We start from the raw sequence: 23,831 nt of genomic DNA, 5'->3' as shown, positions 1-23,831 counted from the left end.
GTGCACCACTCTGCTGAGCACCCCGTCCTATTCTCCGCAGAGGGCTCTGCAGGCCAGCACCCCGTGGAAAGGGGAGCAGTGAACGAGCACAGGCCAAAGACCCGGCCGCCAGCCAGTTCAACCGGTGACTGCCAACGACAGAGGCCATCAGCCGCCAATTCAGGGCCCCAACGTGTGTTCTTGAAGACCTCAGGACCGACTTGCGGGAGGTGCTATCACTCCCCCCACTGCAAAGCTGGGAAAACAGAGGCTTGGGGAGCTAACAGCAACTTCCCAAGTTCACAGTGTCATTGAACTTGAACCTTGTTCTGCTCCAGAGCCACATCCCTTAATTCATTGACCTGCGCTTGGTCCGGCAACTCCCATGTTAGTGCTCTTGCTCCCTCGACAGGTATGGCCCAGTCCCTCTAGGTTTCAGGCAGTGCCCGGCCCCGGGACACAGAGACGGGGCAGCCTCTAACTCCACGCGGCACACACTTCACGGGGCATAGACTCACAAAGGGACAGCTCACGCAGAGGGCACTAGGGGGGCCCCACAAACTGGCCCCTCGGCCTGCTTTGTACAGCACATCTAGTGCGCTGACGGGGTGGTGGGGGTCGGGGGGACAAGCAGGAGGTAAGGAAAGGCAGGAAGGCTGTGGCAGGCAGGGACGGGAAGGTGGCCCCCCATGACCCTGCCTCCTGGTGCTTGCACCCTGAGACTGGCTTGTGCCCATGAAACACCGCGAACGTGGCCATGCTCGCGTGTGACATCACGTACAGCGTATCAGCCGCCTTACTGGGAGGCCCCCTTCCCGTGGCTGGCTTTGCCAGAGCAAGTGGCCCCGTGCGGGAGTCCACGTGGCAAGGACATAGGGCGCCCTGGCTCACAGAGACCCTCGGGCCTACAGGGCAGGGACTACCTAGGCTCCGAAGCAGATCTTTCCCCAGACTGCAGAGGGTCCAGCTACACTGCGGCCGCCCTCCTTCCCCCCAGAAACCGGAGACCAGCGTGCGTGGCTTTCCACGGCTAGTTTCGTGGTAATGTGGCTACATAGCAATAATGAGGAGAGCCCGGGGCCTATGCACAGCCCTGCCCACCAGGCCTGTGGCTGCCTGACTGTGCCCCGCACACGCCCCTCTGGGACCCTACTTGCCAGGCTGACCTCTGAGGTCAGGGCATTGGCGGCAGAGACCGGGTTCAAGCACTCCTTTCCCAGCCCATCTGACTGCATGCCTGCCCCATGGCTGTTCTTGGAGCGCCAGCCGGTGGTGGCCGGGCCCCTCCAGGCCTCATCCTCATCCCTCCTTGCCCTCCTCACTGTAAGGCAGAGCTGGGAGCCGGCAGTGGGGTCCTCTGGCCTCCACCGCAGAACCACAGACAGAGACTCTCACATCCTGCATTTGACCAGGAGGGACCAAGGCTGTGCCTGCGGAACCAGGAGCTGGCTATGAATTGTCATAGTCTTGCTGTGGGCAGGGCCATGGGCTGAACGGGGAAGCAGTCTGTGGTTTTCTGGTTAACCAGTCCTTCAGCTTGGGCACATGGTGGTGGGAGAGCCAAGCTCCCCAAGCAAACCCATTTCCCCATATCCTCACCCCAACATAGGATGGCCAGCTTTCCAGGACCCCGTGGGACTTTACCCAGCATCATCACCTGATCATGCCGGGGCAGGCTCCCAGCTGCTGGATTGCAAAACAACCTGACCCCCGGGACGCTGGGTCAAGGGGGCCATCTGGGCACAGGGTGGGACCCCAGGAGCCTCAGCTCGAGCTGCTGACAGAGGACATCAAAATGCTGTCAGATAGGAAATACCTTCCCCGAGCCCCATCTCAGCCCTGGGACGACCCAGACCTTAAGGGCAGGTCCTTCCTCCTGCACACATCAGAGGCAGATAGAGTGATGCTCACGGTACCAAGGGTGCCCTTGTGTTTCTGGACTCTCATCTGTTTGCTCCATGGGCACTGGGAGCTGGTCTCCAGCCCAGGGCTATCCTGGGTGGTTTGGTACAAAGCACAGCCCACCTTGGGGGTTTGCAGCTCTGCGGTCCCCCTGCCTACTGGCGCTGCTGCCAGCGGGCTGAGCACTGGCTGGGAGGGCAGGAAGGAGGAGGACCAGGGGCAAACCTCCCCAAAGGCAGGACTTCACACACTCCAAGCTGAAAGGCAGGCCTTTCTACTGGCATGAGATCATAGGAAAGGTGTCTGGGTCTCTGCCCCCAGTTTCTGGCACAGAGCTCCTGAAATCCTTGTAATTTCCTGGATGACAGGAGTGTCCTTTATTCTAATGAGGTGCCTCTGGATGGCTCCTGGTCACGGGATAGACCAAGGCATGCTTAGAAGCTTAGCTTTCACCCCCTTTCTCTTGAGGAGGAAGAAGGACTGAAAATGGAGCTAATGGTCCATCAAGCCGACATAATGAAGCCTTTCTAAGAATCTCCAACGTGGGGGGTCTGGAGAGCTTCCTGGCTGGTGAACACATCTACATCCAGAGGGATGGCGCACCCCGGCTCCATGGCCACAGAAACTCCTGTGCGTGGGACCCCCCCAGACCTTGCCCCGGAAGGGATCCTCCAGGGCCAGGGCGGGTGAGGGGCGGCCCATGGGGAGAGTGGCCTGTCAGGGTGTCAGACCCCGAGCAGGGTGAGGCAGGCAGCCTCCCGCGCCAAAGCCATGGCAGTACAAAGAAGACGGAGGAACTTTCTGGGCTGAAATAAACTCAAAAGACAGAGTAACTGAGTACAACATAGATTTCTGAACGGGGTCCTTCTGAAAAAGGGCATCTGCTGTGACAAGCGGTGATGCCTGGATAGCCCAAGGCTCGACTGGTCACCGGGATCGACCTTCGTGTTTTGGGCTGGGTGGTGGCATCGTGCTCCTGCTGGATGACATCCCAAAGTGTCCAGGGAAAGTGAGGCATCAGGGAGGCAGCTCGCTTTCACATGGTTCAAAGAAAAAAGTTCCTTGTCCTGTTTGTTCAAAATTTCTGTATGTTCTGATTGTCTCAAAAAAAAAAAAAAAAGTCTGTAGCCGAGTGTCCCAAGGTTTGCTGGGACGCAGCCCCTGGCTTCTTTCAGGGTTTTCTGGGGCACCGCACCCCCCGCAGCCAGCTCCCCAAGGCCGTTTCCTCCAGGACGGAGCTGAGAGCAGCCCTCGGGTCACCCCAGCATGGCTGTGAGCACAGACGGGGCCTGCACGGTTTTGCCCGGTCCAGGGGTGACGGCAGCTGTACCACGTGTTCAATCTGGTTTTCCTCTAACACTGTATCAAAATCATACTAGAAGGGCGCCTGGGTGGCTCAGTCGTTAAGCGTCTGCCTTTGGCTCAGGGCGTGATCCCGGCGTTCTGGGATCGAGCCCCCACATCAGGCTCCTCTGCTGGGAGCCTGCCTCTTCCTCTCCCACTCCCCCTGCTTGTGTTCTCTCTCTCGCTGGCTGTCTCTCTCTCTGTCAAATAAATAAATAAAATCTTAAAAAAAAATCACATTGGAAGTAATTTTTTACTGACTTTGGTTTGCAAACTGGTCAACACACAGCAAAAACTACGAGGTGAGGAAACAAGAGTTAATTGTTCACAAGCCTACCTTAGCTCTTTCCACTTTTTTTTAAGATTTTATTTATTTGGGGGCGCCTGGATGGCACAGCGGTTAAGCGTCTGCCTTCGGCTCAGGGCATGATCCCGGCGTTATGGGATCGAGCCCCACATCAGGCTCCTCCGCTATGAGCCTGCTTCTTCCTCTCCCACTCCCCCTGCTTGTGTTCCCTCTCTCGCTGGCTGTCTCTATCTCTGTCAAATAAATAAATAAAATCTTTTTTTAAAAAAAGATTTTATTTATTTGACAGTGCGTGCACACAAGCAGGGGTAGGGGCAGAGGGAGGGGGAGAAGCAGACTCCCCACGGAGCAGGGAGCCCAATGCAGGACTCAACCCAGGATCCTGGGATCATGACCGAAGCCTAAGGCAGACGCTTCACCAACTGAGTCACCCAGGAACCCCATTTCCCTCCATCTTCAGGAAAACTTTATTTCTGCCCGGACTACTTATTTCCAGGCTGAGAGCCTCCAGCTCTCCAGTGTGTGCACAGACGGCCACGGGGCGGCCCACACTGCCATCTGGGTGTCAGCGTGCATCCGGTCCTTTCTTGTACCAACGCCGCTGCCCCCTTCCGCGGCTCTCACAGGCCTTTGGCCAAGTGCACACTCCTCACTGTGACTTTCAGGAGACACTTCAAATCCCTGGCCTGCTCCAGCCTTACCTCCTCCATCTGCCCAAAACACTGTCCCCGCTGAGCCTGGACACATGTCACAGGACTGCCCAGCTGGGCGGCCAGCCCGGCACCCACAGCAGCCCCATGCCTGCTTTCCGCTGGGACCATTCACTCGCCCCACGCTCCCGGGCCCCACAGCAAGGCTAGCTCGAGGGGGAGGCTAACCCCAAGTCAGCGACGTTCAGCGGGAGAAGCCAGCCAGCCCTGTGAACGCACCTGAGTCATGGGTGTTCTTGAGAAGCTGGTGAAGGGGATTTCTCTAGATCTAACCTCATCCAGACCACCTGCCCCCAACGTGCTCACTATCCCCTAGTGACTGATCCCCAAGAAGAGACTTAGTTAAGCCCTTCATGCCCATCAGTTCACTCACACGAAGGACTGGGTTATCCCACAAGATTGTTTTACGTGCCCAGGTTTTAAACTTTCCTGAAGGGCTCATCATATGCACTGTACGATTTTGGTGGTTGTGGCAAAGAACCGGTTTCAAATGGTTTGAAATGTTCTAGTAAGAGCAGATCTCTACCCTACTATGGATTTCCTTGACATAGGTTCGCCTACACTGTGCTTATCCCCCCCTTACTCTCTCTCTCTGCCGCTCTTGGACAGTCTTCAACAAAGGGCGTAAAAAATTTGGTTCAAGGAAATGGAGTAGCAGGGTTGTACTCTTACCAATAAAATCACTTCTCTGAAAACATCATAGTTCCTATTTGGGGTCAGGGCACATTTTCCTAAAACTACCTACAGCAACAGCTGGCAGGGATGGTGACTGTCTTCAGAGCCCAGGACAGCGATGGCCTAGGTTCTCAAGAGTCCAAGCAAACGCCCGCAAGCACATGGGTCACCTGGCCCCCTCTGCCAGCCGGTCATGAGCTGCAAGCTCGGCAGGCGGCCCGGGGCGCAGAGGAACACTCCCGCCATCGAGCTCACCAACAGGTCAGCATGTGCGTGCAAGTGGCCCTCCTGACTGAGGGGCTTCCTGTGTCTTAGAAGAAAGCGGGGGAGGGCTGGGAGAACAGCCTGCTGGACACGATGCCCGAGGACCAGAGACACCTGGGTCATAACATACACTCTTCTAACACCTGAGTGTCTGTTTCAGAAGAAACACTGTAAAATCCTTAGGACAAAAAAAAGGACTCCAACTGGATAATGAAAAAATGAGATAGAAGAAAGGAAGGACGTTGACTTCAAGAAGCCCAAGTTGACGCTTCACTTCCTGCTTCGCGTCTGCTTTGGTGTTAACATCTCGGAAGCTCCAATTACGGGTCAGAGTGACAAGCGTACAGAGGAACGACCGCGGGCGAGATGGGGACAGCTCCCTGACTTACTCGCTGGCCACGCCGGAATCCGAAGTCCTAGGTGGCTGCTTGGGCTACCTGGGGATACCCTGACATCTGCCTTCTCGAAAAGAGGGATGACAGCAGACCTCGAGGGAGCCAAATGCAGGCAAGGTGGCCCTGGCGCTCACACCTGCCCACAGGAACGAGTCTAAAGAGTGCCCGCGGTGCTGCTCACGGAGAGCCAGTGGGACACCCCGCCCCCCCCCCGCCAAACCCAAACGCAGACCTCTTCAGGAACTTCTATCACAGAACACATGGCCAGCAGGCTTGGCAATGGGCTTGGCAACTTTTCGCCATCAAGGGGGAAAAAGCAGTAACACCCGACTAATAATTTATCTTTTATTGAAATGTTGAATACTTAATATTACAGTAAATTTGATTGAAAAAAAATGAGGAAAGAAATCAATTTTAAAAAATACACTCATGTTGAAATCAAGTTAGCCAGCCAAACCGAGTACAAACCAAGGGTAGCTTGCTTTTCAGTACATGAATACCACTGAGTCTATATACAATTCTATAATTCGAGAAAAGTCATTCATTAAACACTTCAAGAAAGGTGCCAACAGCCAGGGAAGGACAGTGGTCCTGCCCTCCCGTCCTGCAGCACTGAGAGGCCGATCCAGCACCCCCAAAGCAGGAATCCCAAGTGCAACGCTAGGGCGAAATGCTGGCCCATAGGCTTTCATGCAATTTCCATTAAGTCACGCACTGTGCAAATTAAGGCTTCTTATAGGTCGAATGGTTGATAAACACTTTTTTTTTTTTTCTTAAAAAAATAAGCACAGTAAAGGTGGTATCATGAGAACCTGAAGAGGTGAGACCTATATCCCAAATCTGGAAAAAAGTTATTTTCTCTGACATCTCAACTCCATCCTCACACACACACAAAAATAATCTTTGGGTGGGTTGTTTGAATTCACCAGCCGGCGAAAGAAATACTGATACATGTGCTCTGTGCACCTAGGATTGAGGACGTCATGCAAAAAGCTGCAGCCGTTACTGACTAAAGGCAGAGAACAGGTGAACCCTCCAAAGCCTGGGCACTCGGGGACCCCGCACGTGCGTGTGCCTGCACATGCGCTTCCCTTCAGGAACAGGAAGCAAGAAGGAAGGACAGAATGGAGCGCTCTAACTCAGAGGATACATTATTGACCAGCTCAAAATCTCATATGGAACCTTCCTAGCATACCGACAGCTCCTCCTCCGGACAAGGGACGAAGCACAACGTTACCCCTGCCGTTGGCAAAAAGACTGTTGGGTTGTTTTTTTGTTTTTTTTTCCTTTTTCGCAAACCTGAGTAATTGTCAAAGTCAATAAATAGGAGGAGAGAATTAAATGCTAAAATATAATGGTCAAAACCCTACAGGGCCTAAAGCAGCAAGGGTTTTTCTCAAATACACAGCCCTCGGTTCCAAGATGCGTCTGGCCCAGGCGCACATTATGAAACGCACGGCTGCCATGCTTTTAAGTGAGGGCTGGGGACAAAACCCAGGGCCCCGGCTCCGCCCTGGCCACGGGAGCAGAGCCTCCTTCCAAGGACTGTAAACCTGACCTCTTCACCCTCTCCCCCATCACAAAAACTCTTCCCTTTTGAAACAGTTTCTGTTAAAGGCAAAAATGATAGAAGCATCATCGAGCTGAAGTCTTATTTGGTTGGAGGTACCTGGCGACGCCGGACCCGCGTCTCCTGGAAGCACCAGGAGACTAGATGTGTAAGAGGTCCTCGTCACTGTCATCGTGGAAAGACGCCAGGCCGCCGGAGTTCATGGTCGTCTGCGGCGCGGGCCTGGGCTTCCCTCTGCGGGCCTGGTCCCCTGTTGCCAGCACCCCAGCGCCCTCTGCGCTCTCCCGAAGCCCCCTCCTCTGCGGGATTCTCCCATGCGGCACGCTCGCAGCCCCAGTCCCTCTGCCCGAGTGCACCTTCACCTCTGGGATGGTCAGGACCTCATCCTCACTGTCCTGCTCGTCCCCATGCAGGGAGGTGAGGGCTTCGGCCTTCACAGACTTCGTGGTTATGTGGCCGTTTTCCTGTCCTTCCTTCCCAGGCCTCGGGGTCGGCACCTGGATCTCTTCCATCAGCCACTCCGTTTCGTTCTCATCTGCCTCCTCCTCCTTGTTTACCTGCCAAGGACAAAGCAGGACCCTGGAGCCTACTGAGGCTCCACCCCGTTCTGTTACCCCGAGACCCTCCCACAACCTACCCCAGAGTCGGGGGCCCCCCTTCCCTGCCCACTGCAGTCACCACATTCCCAGGCTCCCCACCAGGAGAGGAAGGGAGGGCTGGTAACTGTCAGCTCCTGCTGAGACCCCACCAAGGTAGAGAGTGTCACGAAGGGCAGAAAGCAGCCTCTACTGAAGCCAGGTGCCCCGGGGGGGTAGGGGGAGACAGGTGGGGCTGAGCCGTAAGAGAAACCACAGGAAGGACGGGACTGAGTCTGAGATAAGCATTTTAGAAAGCCGTCTGCCAGGAGTTCTCACAAGCCATGTGTAGGCTCTTTAGCCAAATAATGCCTGCTTTGGAGAAATTTATCTGAAAGCATCCATCCAAATGCCAGATGCACAAAAATTTTCATTATTTTTCATTTTTTTAAAATAATCAAAAAAGTAGAAGCAAGTTGAGTATTAAACATTCTAAGAAAATCAGCTGTAACAGCAATGAGAAAAACTTGAAGGAAAACAACACAGAAAGTGTGTTTGGGTTAAAAGCGATGGATGACGTTTTCCCTTTCGTATCTCAAAGAGCTTGTGATGGCATTTTCTAGTCATCACTGATCGAGGGCATCAGCGTCCGCACAGCCCAACCCTGGGGGGCGGGGGGCAGGAAACGGGAAATCACCTTTGAGTATTTGTAGGACACGTCCGCGCTTCTTCTGCAGCAGCTGGCCAGCCTGCTCAGCACGATCTCCCTGGAAGGCGAGCACACTCACTGCACGGCGGAAACGGCAGGGCAGGAGGGCCGCCTGGCCAGCCCTCCCCTGCCCCCGCACCTCGAGCGCCCGCCGACAGAGACGCCTGTGGCCCCACGACACAGCCCTCCACGGCCTGGGCATGCTAAGCCCACGGCAATGTGGCTATAAACCAGTTCAGTGAAAAGAACACCCTGGAATCAGACAAAAGTGGATTCAAACCCGGCTCCACCTCTTAGGGTAGCAAGGGCAAGAGCAAGTTAGCTGACATTTGTGCTTCCACTCTCCGTGTGACTATAAGGCCACGTGTCCCTGCCACCCCAGGCTGCAATGAGATTATGTGTGCCAACCCAAGACCAGCTCCTACCCAGCCCTTCTGCCCTGATTCTTCATCCCCGTGCCAGCCTCTCCGGGGTGGGATGGCTGCACTCAGGATGCCCGCTCTCATTTGCCGGGGCCGGCCACACCACAGGGCTCTCGGGCTCTGTGCTTCCTTCACGCATGACATGGCAATCTACTGGACGTACAGCCACACGTGGGCACGAGCCCTTTTACCTAGGAAAGGTGAGCCAAGAGGATGGCGTCATACGTGCCCCAAAGCGGCATCTCATAAACGCTCCCTTCTGAAAGGGGAGGAAGGGGAGCGGGAGGATAGTGTAGAGGGCTCCGCGGATCAGAAGTCTGCTCATGAAAGGTGTTCATTTTCTATCTCTGGACACAACCGAAGACCAACGTCCTAGAAACTGGTGGGCCAGGCTGAGAGCCCACAGAGCCATCAGCTACATGCCTGACTCACACGCCCAGACGGCCGCTCAGACGGAACACGTCGTCACAGGAATGCAGCCATTTACGAAACACAACTTCAGAGACAGCTTCCATAACGTTCTCTCACACACACACACGAGCACAGATCCCAGGACGCCACGCTGAGGCACCCGTCTCCCTCTCCTTACCTCCTTTCCTTCTTGTAAAGCAGCAGTGTCAGCAGACAGCCGGTGAGCGCCACCAGCAGCAGGCTGAGGACCGCCCCCACGGCCTGGCTTCGCTCCGACAGCCCCTTGTGCTCCGGCATGTCCTCGCCTGCACCGTCACCGTCAAGGCCCACCCTGAAAAGAAGCCACACCACTCAGGGGCATGCCACCAGAGCAACGACCCTCGCGGTTCCCAACCTGGGATGTGGAGAGCGGCAATGGACAAAGTCCTTGGAGAGCGAGATCAGACAGGAGTACAGCACATGGGAGCGAGGCGCACAGCGGCGATAGAGACCGCAGCCTCAGTCCTGGCTCATCAGACCGAACAGCTGTCAGGGCACAGAGGCTCCCGTGAAGCGGAAGAGAGGGACCAGCTGGCCCTCTGGTCTCCCAGGACCACAGGTCTCCTCTCTGGGGACAAACAGTGACCACCGCCTGGGGAAGGCTTCTCCCTCCCTCATCTCGTCTTGGGAACCTTGGGATGGGGCATCAGTGCGTTGTGGGGGTTGAGGGAACCCCCAGGACACTGCGGGGCGCGACACAGTCTGTCCAGGCTGCTTGTCCCGGGAGGCAGGACTAGTGACGAACACAGCCGCTATTCAACCAGAGAAGCTTTTTTTTCCCTCTACCCATGCGTGGAGAAAAGCAGTGTACTTCCAGGACCTTAACCATTCAAGGAAAAGAGTAAAAATTAATATAAAATGAGAAGCACCAGGACGGACTTCCCTTTCTACTCAGAGAACCAGGCGTTTGTGGAATGACTCAACACTTCCGATCCTCCGGGCCCTCGGGCCTGCGGTGACAGAACACACCACCGGCAACCCTACCCCACCCTGAGAAGGCAGAGGACAGTGACGGATCGTCCAGCTGCTCGGCAGGAGAGAGGGCACAGCGACAGGCCACACACACGCAGCAAACTGGATGCTAAAAATGCTACAAGTTCAGAAAACCACTCAGTTCAAGTGGGGTCAGCAGGCAGCCGACGGCCCGACCACGTAAGGGTAACCGCGCTGATCAAACTCAGCCCGAGCCAAGCGATCCGGTTCCGTAACACGAGGAGGAGGAGCTCAGCGTTCCCAGTCACTGTCTGCTCGGGCGGGGACCCCCCCAGCCCCGCACTCCCTGCCCCGCAAGTTGGGTCGGGCAGGGCGTCAGCCACCCACAGGAGCCCCGGGGCTGCACGCCGGCGCTCGGACCAGGGAGGCGCTCGACATCACTCACTTCTAAGTGTGTTCTCATTCCTACTCCTGGGCTCTCCTGTGAGCCAGGAACTATTCTGACGAGTGCTTTACCGTCCAAATGTGCTTCTATTTTTCGGTTAATTTCTCGTTACTGATTCTTAACTTAATTAACGCCATGTGTGCTGCCTATACGGCACCAACGTTTAGAAATTTGCTACGACTTGCTTACATCCACATTCCGGAAAATACAGGACTCCTTTTAGAAGTGAAAGCTGATTTAAGATTTGACAGATGGGATCTGGAACTCCCTCCACTGTCCCTAGCACGGTTTCTATGGACCGCAAGGAAACCCTTCTCCAGGACACAAGGCAAACCACAGCAAGGCAAGAACTTTTCCTCCTGATCTTAGGACAAAGAATGAGAAGCTCCTGTAAGAACCTGACGTGGATGAAACAGGTAGAAAACAAATCCAAGAGGATAGCAGTGTGTAACCCTGTGTTCTAGATGAGGGCCTCTAACCATGGCCATGGACCGGGCAGAGGAACAAAGGCCATGGGGCCCGAGAAGAGTCAGGTTCCCTGAGGCCACATGGAGGCCCAGATCGCCCTTCCCTCACCGGAAAGCCCTCAGCACAGAAATGCATACTTCCCATGAAAACCTGGCCTACGGCGGATTTTCAAAATCTGTAGAACCAGTGTTCATTCCTTCAAACACAGACGACACTCATTCAAGTTAAAGTAACACTTCGCACATGATAATCTGCACTAGAACACATGGAAAAGGGTGCTGGAAACACCAAGATGAGACACAGCAGCTTCCTCCCGCGAGCCAGTGAGGGGACATGTCGGCTGGGAAAGGCTGGGAAACAAAGTGGGGGCGCTCAGGCCTCGTGCGTGCATGCTGGCGGAGGGCCGATGCACTGGGCGTGGCGGCTGGTGGTGAGGAGGGCATGGGGGACCAGGAAGGACAAGCCCTGGACAGCCACTGAAGCCGGACACTGGCTACATGGGGTTTGCCTCTCTGGCTCTCGGATGTGCTGGAATATTCCCACAAGACACCCCTGGGGGTGGGGGTGGAGAACACGTACAAGCAGATGCTTGAGCTAAGCTCTGAGGGAGCAGGCTGGGGGTACAGCTGGGAAGTGTGCATCCTGAGGGGAAAGTGACCGACAGGAAGGTCCTGACCGTGCCAGAGCAGCGCACTCACCCCAGAGGACACACAGCAGAGGTGTACCAGGAGAAGAGGTACTGGCAGTCGGCGGTCTCGTGGCTGAACTCGGGGATCCCGTCCTTCACCAAAGGGTCGCAGTGGAAGAAGATGGTGGAAGACACAGACTTCGTCTTATCTTTTCCACACTTAGAGGACGAGGCAAACACCACATCTAGATCACCATCTGTCGGAAAGGAAAGCACAGCACAGCCACACGACATTACCATCAATATTTCAATAAAGGGCCGAGTTCATCTTTCCACGGTCTGTAAAAAGTTTGCATAGACTTAAAAGTTAAAATCATAGATGAAGGGCCTTCTCCAAAGGTCCCACATGCTTGTTTTCTCACAGGCCGCCCGACACACACTACGGAGCCCCTGCCTCACATCAGGGACCGGGAAAGACTTGAACCTTGCCGCAGAAGAGGTCCAGCCTCTGTCCTCAGCTAACAGAAGGACTTAGAACAGGGGCTGGCCGTGTGGTATCAGCATGTCTCAAGACGGAAATGGACCCAGCGGGCAACCAGCCAGCCACCAACTAAACAAGCCTCCGCAACGGAGCCCTGGACTCTGGGGGACTGCTGAGATTCCCTGGCTGGTGAGACTCCGTGCACGTCACCACACACTGGTGCTGGGAATGGAACACACCTCACGCCACAGGGAGAGGACAATGAAAGCATCCGGCTCCCTTCTGGACACAACCCCATGTGCTTCTTCCCTTAGCCAATTTCCATCCTTAACTGTGACCTAACAGCTCAAGCGAGTCCTGAGTTCTAGCAAATGATCAGGCCTCAGGGTAGCGACAGAAGCTCCCCGAAACCTGCAGCTGGTGTCAGGAGTGAGGGAGCCGTGTGCGGACGTTGCCCTCTCCAAACTCTGCGGGTGGCTCAAAGTTCACAGTCCACCACTGCTACGGAGCCAGGGCCTTCGGCGTGTGAAGCAGCCACGTCCACGAACAGAAGGGAGCCCGGAGCCCCAGGCTCCGCGGGCCAGGCTTGGGAAGGCCCCACGTGTTCTCTCTCACTCGTACCTGGCTGAGGCGTGACCTGAATGGACCGCCCCACCAGGCCGGCACGTGGGCACATGCCCCCGAGCTGATGGGGGAGCCGACGGCAGCTCCAAATCACAGCAAGACAGGGCTCCGTGGCTTCCTGCTCTTGCCCTCTGGAACGAGGGCAGACTCGGGAAGAGATTTACACTGAAACGCAAAAAGTGGTCTTTAAACTGACTTTCTAGTGTTGGTGAACACTGAAAGTAAAAACGTCTGAAAGGAGTTTAATGAACTACGAATAAATGCGCGTGCAGGCGTGACCCAAATAAATCCAACTCAGAATAACTGGAACAGCACAAAGAGCCACGGGAGTTTACTCCATGATGTGGAGTCATGACAGTGAATCAGGCTGACCTGGTGGGTCTGTCTGCTGGGCCCACGGGGTACGGCCATGTGCAGCGACACTGGTGCTCAGCGTCTGCACGCGGACACACAGATGTCTGGGTTCCTACCACTCGGGGAGCAGCTGCTTCTCCTCTCAGGAAATCTCTCAGGAGCCCTTTTTACATCAGAGTCGGCTGGGTTTTAAACATGTTTAACTTTTTAAAGGGCATCTATTGTTTCAACATTTTGACAAACGTAAAATGTTTTACTCTTCCGTAATAACATCTGAAGTTGCCAAGTAAAGAATCAACAGGACAAAACCAAATCGAAGGCAATTCCTGGACGCGCACACTTTACCTCCTGCCATCAACCCCACTTCACAACCTCGGGTTGAGACCAAGTGTTGGTTTTCAGGTATTTACCTGTGAACTAAGGTGACTTTTTCCTACAGTGAAATGCTCGTCTTACTGATACTACTCAGTCCGTTCTGATGACTGCGTATCAAAACACAGACTCAGACCGGGCTTCTGCTTTCAAACCGGGGATTTCAACAGAAGGGAGCCTCTTCATGAAAATTTTAAAGCCCCTCCTTCGAAGAAGGTGAACACAGAACATCGACGAAAGCAATTACCTTGAACGTAGTATTTGGTTTTGTCAGAAGTTCCAACTTTCCTACTGAAGTGTTGGTCGTTTGGTTTAACCTGGCATATGTTGGCCCCCGAGCACGCCGGATTTCTAGAGCTTGTGATGGAGGAAAGCTGGATTTCATACAGGTACTTGTCCCCATTTGTTCTCATGTCCCCAGAGGCACTGAATAGCCTGAAGAGACAGAAAAGATGGCAGTGGCTCCAGTCCTTCCAGAAACCCGTTTCCGATAGACCCAAACACACACAGGGACAACTGCAGGGCTGCAGGCCACGGCCCTTCTCCAGCTCTGCCGGCCTGGGAGCCTGTGAAGATGCCCAAGGGCACCAACGTCCACCCCACCGTCGTCCTGCCTCCCCACCCTGTGGTCTCAGCGGCGTCCTGGAAAATGCCCACTTCAGCCTGCCCCAGGTGTGGCCAGCAGCTTGGGCCTGTCCCTCGGCCACCTGACCTCAGGGACCCCACCAGTGACACACCCGGGGGTTCCTGACCAAAAACGGTTTGAGGTTTCAGCCTCGACCCCTGGGATTATCAGGAAGGGAAGGAGGAGGGGCGACTTTAGCTTTACACTCAAGAGAATTCACCATCTTTGGTGTTAAAACTTAATAGTTGAGTAATGCTTTTCCTCGGTTTAAGCCAAACAGGACAACTACCTAGAAACAGTAACTAAAACACACTGCCTATTTACCTCGCAGCTCCTCTGCTAGGGGAAGATCTAAATGGCTGGTTCAATCTTGAATACACTTCAGTGCTCAAAAGGAAAATGTTCCACTTACTTAAAATAAATATCTCCGAGGCTGAAGCTCTTGCCATTTATAGGGTTGGTGATGGTGCCGTTCACCATGTGCACCTCCTGCGGCTTCACGGCACAGGCGGCCCGGGAGTCCCAGCTGAAGTAGTAAGTGCAGCTGTCGATGTCGAACCTGCAGGGGCAAGCGAGGACCGCAGTCACACGCAGCCAGACGCAGGACCTCTTGCGCCTGGATGACTGGCTTTCAGGGTTCCAGGCGGTCCTGGCCCCCGGGTCCCCAAGGAAGCCCCCTCACTGCCGAGCCCTTGCCACCCCCACGATGGGCACGGGCAGCTCTGGGCTGGGATGGCTATTATTGACTTTTCTCAACAGCATCACAGGAATACGATGGGCCAGCACATCAGCCACGTGACAAAGTAGGCAACTGTTTAACACAGTTTTGTTTTTGTTTTTTTTTTTAATTAAGAAACTGTGTGATATCCAGGGACGGCTGGGTGGCTCAGTCAGTGAAGCATCTGCCTTTGGCTCAGGTGATGATCTTGGGGTCCTGGGATCGAGCCCCCTGTCAGGCTCTCTGCTCAGTGGGGAGTCTGCTTCTCCCTGCCCCCATCCCTCTCTCTCTCAAATAAATAAAATCTTAAAAAAAAAAAAAAAGAAAGAAACAGTGCAAACATTTAAAAGCTGGAAAAATTTGCTCCCAAGTTTTTTAACTTTATTTTACAAGTTTTGACTCATACGTTGATTTAAATCCTTGGACAATTCCCGCATCTCCCCAGAAATTCCAGCCCAGCTTCTGGAAGAATCATTTGTTAGGAAATAGCAGCTCATATGCTCCCTCTGTTGGCCAAACTCCTCCTAGCACTAGATGCAGAGTTGCCTGGAAAATTCTAGTGTAATCCAAGAGCACCCCAAGTGCCAGCCCCACCTGCTTGGGGGTCTCAGGCCCCTTGAACAGCACCAACCGTTGCCTCTTTGGTTCTACAATGATGCTGAAGGCAGAGGTCAGTGAAATATCGCTTTACATTGTCACTTTGGTCAAGTGGCCCTGTGTCCTGGCCCCTTTTCCAGGAAATCCCTCCCTGTGCGGAGCAGCCCTGCACACTACAGGACAATTAACAGGCCTGGCCCCCTCCCCAGGCCCCAAGTCTCAGCACCGCACAAACACCCTCTCCCTGCACACACATCCGCACACCCGCAAGTGAAAACCGGGGGAAGAGACGCTGGCGAGCCCCCAGTCCATACTCTCCACAGCTCCCCATGCAGGCCTCGACCCTCTCACCTCATGAACGATGGTCTGCCCACAGTCTTCGCACAGGTCAACTCTATGACGGCAGACGCTGTCTTATTCTCCCCACACTGATAACCTTTTGAATAAGTTACGATGACTTTGTCATCTGAAATACATGAAGGATGGAAGTGACATTATTTCTGGTTATAAAAAGCTTCAGTATCAGAAGTCAACATCTATGTTAAAAGCCAAGACAGAACGAATGTTCGGCTCTCTCAAGACTTTGGTCTTGGGTTCTCAGCATGGCCAAGTTCAGTGACCGCCTCCCGGTCCGCACCACACTTTGCACGGCTGGGGAAGACCTGGGTTCACACCCCCCCCCCACCTGCTCGCTCGCTGCCTGACGCGGGGCTGCAGAGCTTCTGAGCCCGTCTCCCCACCTGTGCAAGAGGAATACCGCCCAAAGCGTCTGCCACGTGCCCGGCACGATGGACACGGAGAGAAGAACCTCACTCACCAGGAGCTGTCACAGATGCTCCAATTCTATATAGTTCCAGGGTCATTTCAGGTGCTTTCCCACACACCCCCCTCTGCCCTCTGAGCACCCCTGGAGTAAAAGGGTAGGGGCTAGACCTCCAAGCTACAAAGAGAAAAACCAGAAACAAAACTCTGGTTTTCTCGGGTCTTCCGGCTCTGTGTCCAACTTTCCCACTTCTGAAAATATCACAGATAAGCAGCAGCTGAGACCATGACTTGCAGGGTCTAAGAGGCACGTGAGCGCTTGCTCTCAGCGGCAAGTCACCCAGGAGCTGGTGTGGCGGCCAGCTCAACACTGTCACTGCTTCCAGCCACTGCGTGTGAGCCCAGCCTGGCTCAAGAGCACAGGGCGGGGTCCCCGGGGGCAGCCTACATGCTGCAGCTCGACTCTCACACCACTGAGACAGGGGAGGCAGGGGAAACACAGGTCTCGGTACCAGCTTCCCACCTGCTCGTCCTGGGACAGAGGTCGAGACGTGGGGGACTGCTCAGCCGAAGGCCCAGGCCCTCAGCCCTGCCCAAGTTCAAAGCTGTACTGGATGAGTTAACAGGCTCCGGAGCAAAACTGTGGCAGAAAGAGTCCTACTGCTTACAAGAGAAAGTCTTAAACTGCTGCAGCGTGGAACCCAACCAGTGCAGGTCTTACCGTAGATAGCTGACACTCCCGGGCAGTACACTCGACCTTCCCCAGCTCACTGCCCAATCTGGGACGTGGACTCTAACCTCAAGCCCACCGCCATGGAGCTGTGAGGATCGCCCGGACAGAAAGCACAGCTGTAGATACACCCGACTTCCCAGAGCAGAAGAGTCTTCGCCCCCACCCCTCTGTGAGCGTGTGGGTCATGGTGTTTGTCCTTGGACAGACGTCCTGTTGCAGCCCAACAGTAAGGCCCCTGGTGTGCTGGGGACCAGGGGATCCCCGCTAGCTGAAACTTCCGTGAGGCCCTCACTCTGCAAACCTCTTTCCCTGGCTGTGGGAACTGGGGAAGGGCGGATCGGTATCCCTACATGCCCAGCAGACTGCAGAGCAGAGGGCCACCCTCAACGCTGGGAGGGCCACTCCGTGCGACGCTGCCGACCCACCGTCTGCTGTCCCCTCATCCACGTGACAGTGCTTCCCTCAGAATTCCTGGTCTCCCTCTCAACAGCTCGAGCAGACTCAAGTCACCCGTGGTTTAATCAGGACAGCTCGGAGACCCCACTCTACTCCAACAAGGTAAAGGTGTTTTTCTTTACTGGTCCCCCGAACACTGGGCCCCCCAGTTGTTCCTATCTTAAAAAAAGCTGCCTCTTAAATGATAAAAGATAGGGGTGCCTTGGTGACGGAGTCGGTTAAGTGTCTGACTCTAGATTTCAGTTCAGGTCATGATCTCAGAGTCATGAAATCAAGCCCTGCATCAGGCTCCGCACTGGGCATGGAGCCTGCTTCAGATTCTCTCCCTCCCTCCCTCCCCCCATCCCCGCCGTGCTCGTGCTCTCGCATGTGCACACTTTCTCGCTCTCTCAAATAAATAATGCAAGATAGAATCTTTCACTCAACAACCAATTGCAAGATGAATTTTCTAACACTATTAAAAAGAGCCGCAGTATTTTCTAAATTGTTACAATGTTACAAAAACGTACCCCTGAATTATCTTACCACGTTCCTGCGTAACTGCTCAGCCTTCCCGAATGCATGCCTGTGTGTATGTGCAGACTCCAGCACTCAACCCAGAGCTGGAGCAAGGGTTCAGAGGAACCTAACCACTGTGACCCTCTCGGGGGAGAAGTACCTTCCCAGGAGAGGTGACCCCTCTATACACACCTGCCAGGACCTGCCATTTCTGGGAATACAGAGTGGTACTTATTCTAATGTTCCAGGAATTACCAAAATGCTTGAGAAACGGTCATTGGGAATGGTATCTGGCAGCTTCAACTCAAGCCAGTGCTGACCCCCTCCTGGCCATATGAGGACGCCCTCACCTTCCCAACTCCGATGCAACCCCTGTAACCATGCACGACAAGGACCCAGGGCCTTTACCTAAGACGTCCAGCTTCTGTGTATGAACGAGCCCCAAGACCTGGACGACACCAGATGCACTCTTTTTGCAAATGCTGGCTCTGTCAGAGCAGTCGAGCGGCCCTTTATATATTTTCTGACAGAGATTTATATAGTACCTGTGAAACAACACAAAGAGATTGGAGGGGGTGCAGTGTCAGTCTGCCCTACACACTAGGGTGCACCTCTGTCCATCACGTTCAGAAACAGGAATCATTCTGATGACCAAGTACCCCACAGCACCTCTGAATGCAGCACCGAACCAGAATTTCAAATAAAGGCCCAGGAGTAGTTGGTTACCGAAGAAGGCAGCGTGTCACCCGGGCAGGTGCGGGCGAGCCCTGAGACAGTGTGGTTTAGGAGGGCTACTGAGTTGGGACCTGCAGCAGCTCCAACCCAAGCGAGCTGTTCACCTCAGGACTGAAGGCCTCCAAGTCCATGCCCCAGCCCCACGCTGAGGCCTTCCTGATCTGAGGGCCCCTGGCAGAGTCATGGAGCGGCCACCACAGCCCACGAACCTCAGACCCACACAGCCTAAGGGGATTGTGCCAAAGAGTTGAGAAAATCAACACACCCCCCGCACACACACCCAGCAGCAGACAGAAGCCCCCACAAGCACAATGCTCGAGACTCATTCTATCGCACGCTCATCACCAGCTTCTGGTTCCAAAGGCCCCCCTTCTGTCCACCTCCGCCTTCAAACCCAGCTCGAAACCGGCACCGGGGCTCTCAAGCCACTGCAAGCACCAGGCTTATGTGGCAGCCCCAGCTCAGTAGGGACATGGAGAGCCCACCACCATCAGGCCCGTGAGAACGACACGGCTGGCACGTGGTGACAGGTACTCACGAGACTCCTTCGTGGACAAAGAACCAAGACCCAGTGAGCGAGGACAGCAGCCGTAAGTCATAGGTTTTGTGCTTCTGGATGAATTTGCACTCCATCTTCTTTGGAGGGCAGACAACTTTCGTTTTCCACTCAAATGTCACCTCACAGCCACGAACTTCACTGAAGACCTGTGGTCTCCCGATGTCGGCATCCTCGTCACACTTGAAGATAATGGCCGACATCCGGTGGCTGTTTGCTGGGGAGCAGCACATAGACAGCTCAGACCGCAGCCTGGGCCCCCAGCAGCCCGGACCGGCCTGCTCCACCGCGCTCCCCGCCGGCGCCTCCACCTGCCACCGCCCTGCCAGAGCTCAGCTGTCTCATTCACGCGTCCCCTGACCTGAAACAGACCAAGGCCCCGCAGGGCCCCGTGTCTGTCTCTCCCTGTGCTTCCTAATGACCCCATGGCACCAGCCCCATTCCTCGTGGATGGGTAATCAACATTTGGTCACACGTGAACAAGGACGAGAAATAAAAACAGCCAACAGTTAGGTACTATAATTACCTGAAGACGGGAGTGTCGTCCAACAGACCAGGCCAACTGTCATAAAAAGCCCCAAAACTATAATAGACCCCTGTAAACTTAACACTGAGAATTTCCTTATATCCTCTCATTCCCTGATCATTTCCAAGAATTAAGTAGTTTTTTGTGTATTTTCTCATCACGTTCCTTGAGTGCTCACATCCGTTTGTGCCTCACGCGAGCAGGACTGGCTCCCAGCCCTGGTCTCCGCGCGATGCCAGAGCGAAGGCACGCAGCCTGGCTCAGCTGGAAGCCCTGGCCCCTGTCCTGTGCCTGCCACACAGCAGAGACCAGTGAATGAGCCGACCGCTACTCCTGACGACGCCCGTGCCGCCCTGCAGACCCATCACCAGCAGGACTCTGCACTACGTACAGTGTCTGCAGAAGCCCCACTCGTGGTCTCTGTCGTAGTTGGCCGTAGTGGAGCACCAAAGCTTCGCCCTGCCCTCCACAACACACTCCTCGTAGCTCTTCCCGTTGAATATGAAGGGGAACACACAGGGGTCACCTTCCTCAGTTTCTGGAAAAAAGAAGAACATCTGTGTGACCCTGATTACCAGCACGACCTCAGCTGTGCTTTTCTTGCCGAGCACGATCACCTGGGAATGCTTGAAAGGATCCCTTGTGGAAGCCACCACCCTAAGCCACCATCAGGACCACCGGCCTCTATCACAACGAGACAAGGGGCCCACGGGCCAGGATGCATCCGAGGCCTGAGCACTCACACTCGGGGCTGTGTGAGTGGAACGCCGTGTGGTCCAGGCCAGGTGTCCGCATCCACAGCATCTGGAGCTTCATGCCTCAATTTCCTCCTGGGACCAGGTCTAACACCACACTCACCAGGAATACAAAAACGCATCCTGCTACAAAAATTTACCTGGAGGACAATTATCTCCATTGGCATAACTTAAAATGACAGCTTCATCCTGGTGCCTGTAATCCAGTCTCATTGATGCCAGCCGTCCAAAAGATGTCCCCTTGCTCCCGGAGAGCAGGCAGACACCTCCGTCCTTACAGCCTCCTTCATCCAGGCCTGCTGCCGCGGTGCACACCCCTATGCTGTAGGTGCGTGAGTCTCGGGTCACCTGGACAGACAACAGCACGCGTGGGTGTCCATGGGTCTCAAGGTGGAGGGAGAGCCGTCACTGCAGGGAGGTGTGCTCCTGCCGGGAAGCAGGGGCCACCTGGGGCCTGGGCACGGGTGTCTCAGTGCTCCCTTCCTTCTCTCCAATCCTGACCTTCCTCAGAGGGCAATGCCTTACCCACTGTCAGGACATTTGCCTCTGGCCACTGGAAGGATCCACAACTCCATCCGCCCCCAAGCCCAGCCTTCTTCCTCCTCCTGGCCCCTAGCAGCAGCAGCACCCGCTGCTAGTTGGGCTTGACAGCCAGGCCTCCACTCAGGAGGAAGCAGGGAGCTTCCTGTGAGACCTCAGGCTGCTCCTCCCCCTTCCTGAAGCCCAGTTCCCCACCTGCAACAAAGGAGTGCTGAGGACTGAGCCCCCGCTGCAACAAAGGAGTGCTGAGGACTGAGCTGATGAGCAGAAAGCGGACACAGCATAACTGAGCATGTCTCTTGCCTCCTAGCTGGCCCCGCCCTCTGCAGGCTCACACCTCCTGCACACCTGTCAGACCTGTGCAAGGTCTCCATCACAGGAGCCAGGGCACGGGCATCAGGGCTCACTACTCACCAGCTACCATCCCCTGGGAGGTGCTGGGATCTGGTGGGCATCGTCCAAGGTGCATAACTCAGTAACATCTAGATCACAGGCCCAGAGGTGGAGGGTCCTCCAAACACCAGTGACTCAAGATGCCCATGGCCTCATCAATATCACTAACAGTCCATGACACACAGGCCAGATAAGCTCCCCCACCCCCCGCACCCAGATGTATCTCCAGTCAGAGGAACACGGTAGCTCCCTGCACCCACTACCTCTGCAGTCAGCAAAGAGCCGCATCTGTATCTTAAAGCCAGGCTGGAAGGAGACACAGGGGAAGGACTCGTGGCGTCTGTACCAGACCTGGCCCTGCCCTTATGGGGTACACGCTCACATTCATGTCCCTAAGCAGCCTCCTGACCTCTGTTGTGTCATTTAATCTTTACAAAGCCCTAAGGAGCAAAACTCTGAGCTGAGAGGCACAATTCTAGGGTCAGTTAGGCCTCGTTTGCTCCATAGTCTAGAATCCCCAGCAAGCCGATCCTGTGTCCAGGATGGGGACTAAGCCCATTACCCCTCCGTGCACTGTGCCTCAATAGTCACAGGTGCCCCATCACCTACAACACAAGAGGATATCACAAAGAATCCGGGCTGCCGTGTCCCCCAAGATCAGTGGGCTCTAGCTGAGTGGCATTACCTTGAAGGTGCTTTTGGAAAGGCTGGACAGGTTAAAGCTGTAGTGCAGCTGCTCGTCTGTCAGGGAGCAGCCGTCCACCGTCACTTCGTCTGGACAGACCAGCGGGGTCTCCCACCCAAACACAAAGTCACAGTCGCTGGTCCTCAGCAGCATGGGAGCTCCCTGTTTGAAAGAAAACCCATGTGGGTCAAGTACAGCGTCCTCTCACAGCTCTCCTCCCCAGCTGGCACCAGAGAGACCCCTGCTTCCGGGGCTGTGGCCGTCGCTGGGAGACCGCCGGGTGCTCTGGGTGACCCATGGCAGCCCCCCTCCAGGACGGAGGGGCAGTTGTCACCACCCGCTGCAAGGAACCAAGACTGCCCTCTCGGCACTGCCAGGCGTCCTGCCCACACACCTGCAACCCCTCGCCACCTCCAGGATGTGGCCCTGCACTTAGGGACAGTCTCCATGTCTGCACCACCAGTTCTTCAGATGTCATGACCGAGCAGGGTGTGAAAGCGAGACCCTGCTGCTGCATAGGGGGGCTCGGGTACGCTCGCCAGCAGTGCCTCTGCTCCGTGGCTACAAACTGAGGACATTCACAGAGGGTCACCCACACACGGCCAGACTGGGCACAGGCCAAGTATTCTGGATCACCGTGCTTACGCCCTCCCTTGCTCGGCAACAGCCACAAAAACAGAGGGGGAAGCTGGTCAGGAATTTCGTTTTTAGTTGCTGTTGAGAATCGGTTTCTCTATAAACTTAAGGAGAAAGATGTTCCCGCTAAAGATGAAAACCAAAGGGAAGAAAATCTCTTTCTAATCTTTCCAAACTTGAGCGCACATTTGTGTGAGATGCCTTGTATCTAAAAGCCAGTGAAGGCGGCTCACTTTGAACACGCCGCTGCTGCTCTGAGAATCGTGCACGCGCCATGGACAGCCGACCACGTACGGTTAGCAGTTTCAGAGCTAAGCCGTTACACCTTCTCCATGTGGGAGGGTGAGATAACCAGCGCTCGAGAGAGGTGGATCGTCAAAAGAACTCCTCTGAAGAATGAAGTACTACTGAACGTGGCAGCCTCTCTGTAGCTGAAGCCACGCTGCCTTACGCTGTGTGTGCTGACAGAAGCCTGGAGAGCCACACCCACACAAGCAGACACACAGAGATAAAAGGAGTTTGCTGATCACAGCTCCGCTCCCCCGATAACTCAGGATTATCCTGACGGCCAGTGGATAATCTGTGAACAGGGACAGAGGTGGGGTGAGCCACTAGATGGGGAGGCCCCAGGCAGCGATGGTCTGTGTCTTCCCCTGCCCCTCCTCCTCAGGCTGCTGCCACGTCACTTCCCACCGTCAGCATACCCGTCTGGCAGCCAGAGCTCCCTTTCCCTTATAAGCCTGCTACAGGCCAAGAGACCAGAAAGTCAGCTTAGTGAATTCACAAGACACATTCTAGAACCAAAACCCATCACCTGAGCTCCTAGGGCCAGATGAGCCTTACAATTCATCATCTTCAAGATTTTAAGAGGCAATTCGAGATACATATTTCTATCACCTCTCTCTCATACACATACACACACACACACACACACAGTCCTAGAATCGAGCACATTCATGTTTCTGCAGCAAAATGTATGAATATTCTTATCAGGTGAGACAGATACCAT

The 23,831-nt window shown here is 54.8% G+C and overlaps 1 protein-coding gene across 6 annotated transcripts in view; it reads right to left on the bottom strand.

The window, feature by feature from the left end:
- Nucleotides 1–5,907: 5,907 nt before the first annotated feature.
- The window catches only part of IGF2R (insulin like growth factor 2 receptor), a 112,464-nt gene continuing 94,540 nt past the window's right edge, over nt 5,908–23,831 (bottom strand). For all 6 annotated transcript variants that reach the window (XM_034669409.1, XM_034669408.1, XM_034669410.1 and 3 more), the window contains 12 exons: nt 22,187–22,348; nt 20,709–20,916; nt 20,205–20,351; nt 19,270–19,504; nt 18,405–18,541; nt 15,899–16,013; nt 14,645–14,791; nt 13,855–14,042; nt 11,847–12,033; nt 9,442–9,594; nt 8,419–8,488; nt 5,908–7,703 (listed from right to left, as the gene is read on the bottom strand). In XM_034669409.1, the coding sequence (XP_034525300.1) occupies nt 7,287–7,703; nt 8,419–8,488; nt 9,442–9,594; nt 11,847–12,033; nt 13,855–14,042; nt 14,645–14,791; nt 15,899–16,013; nt 18,405–18,541; nt 19,270–19,504; nt 20,205–20,351; nt 20,709–20,916; nt 22,187–22,348 (2,166 nt within the window). In that variant the 3' untranslated portion in view covers nt 5,908–7,286. The remainder of the gene's footprint in view (nt 7,704–8,418; nt 8,489–9,441; nt 9,595–11,846; nt 12,034–13,854; nt 14,043–14,644; nt 14,792–15,898; nt 16,014–18,404; nt 18,542–19,269; nt 19,505–20,204; nt 20,352–20,708; nt 20,917–22,186; nt 22,349–23,831) is intronic.

The sequence above is a fragment of the Ailuropoda melanoleuca genome, chromosome 10, assembly GCF_002007445.2.
Source record: "Ailuropoda melanoleuca isolate Jingjing chromosome 10, ASM200744v2, whole genome shotgun sequence".
Taxonomy (NCBI): Eukaryota; Metazoa; Chordata; class Mammalia; order Carnivora; family Ursidae; genus Ailuropoda; species Ailuropoda melanoleuca.
Note: the sequence above shows the minus strand (reverse complement) of the source record. Positions and strands in the feature narration are given on the sequence as shown.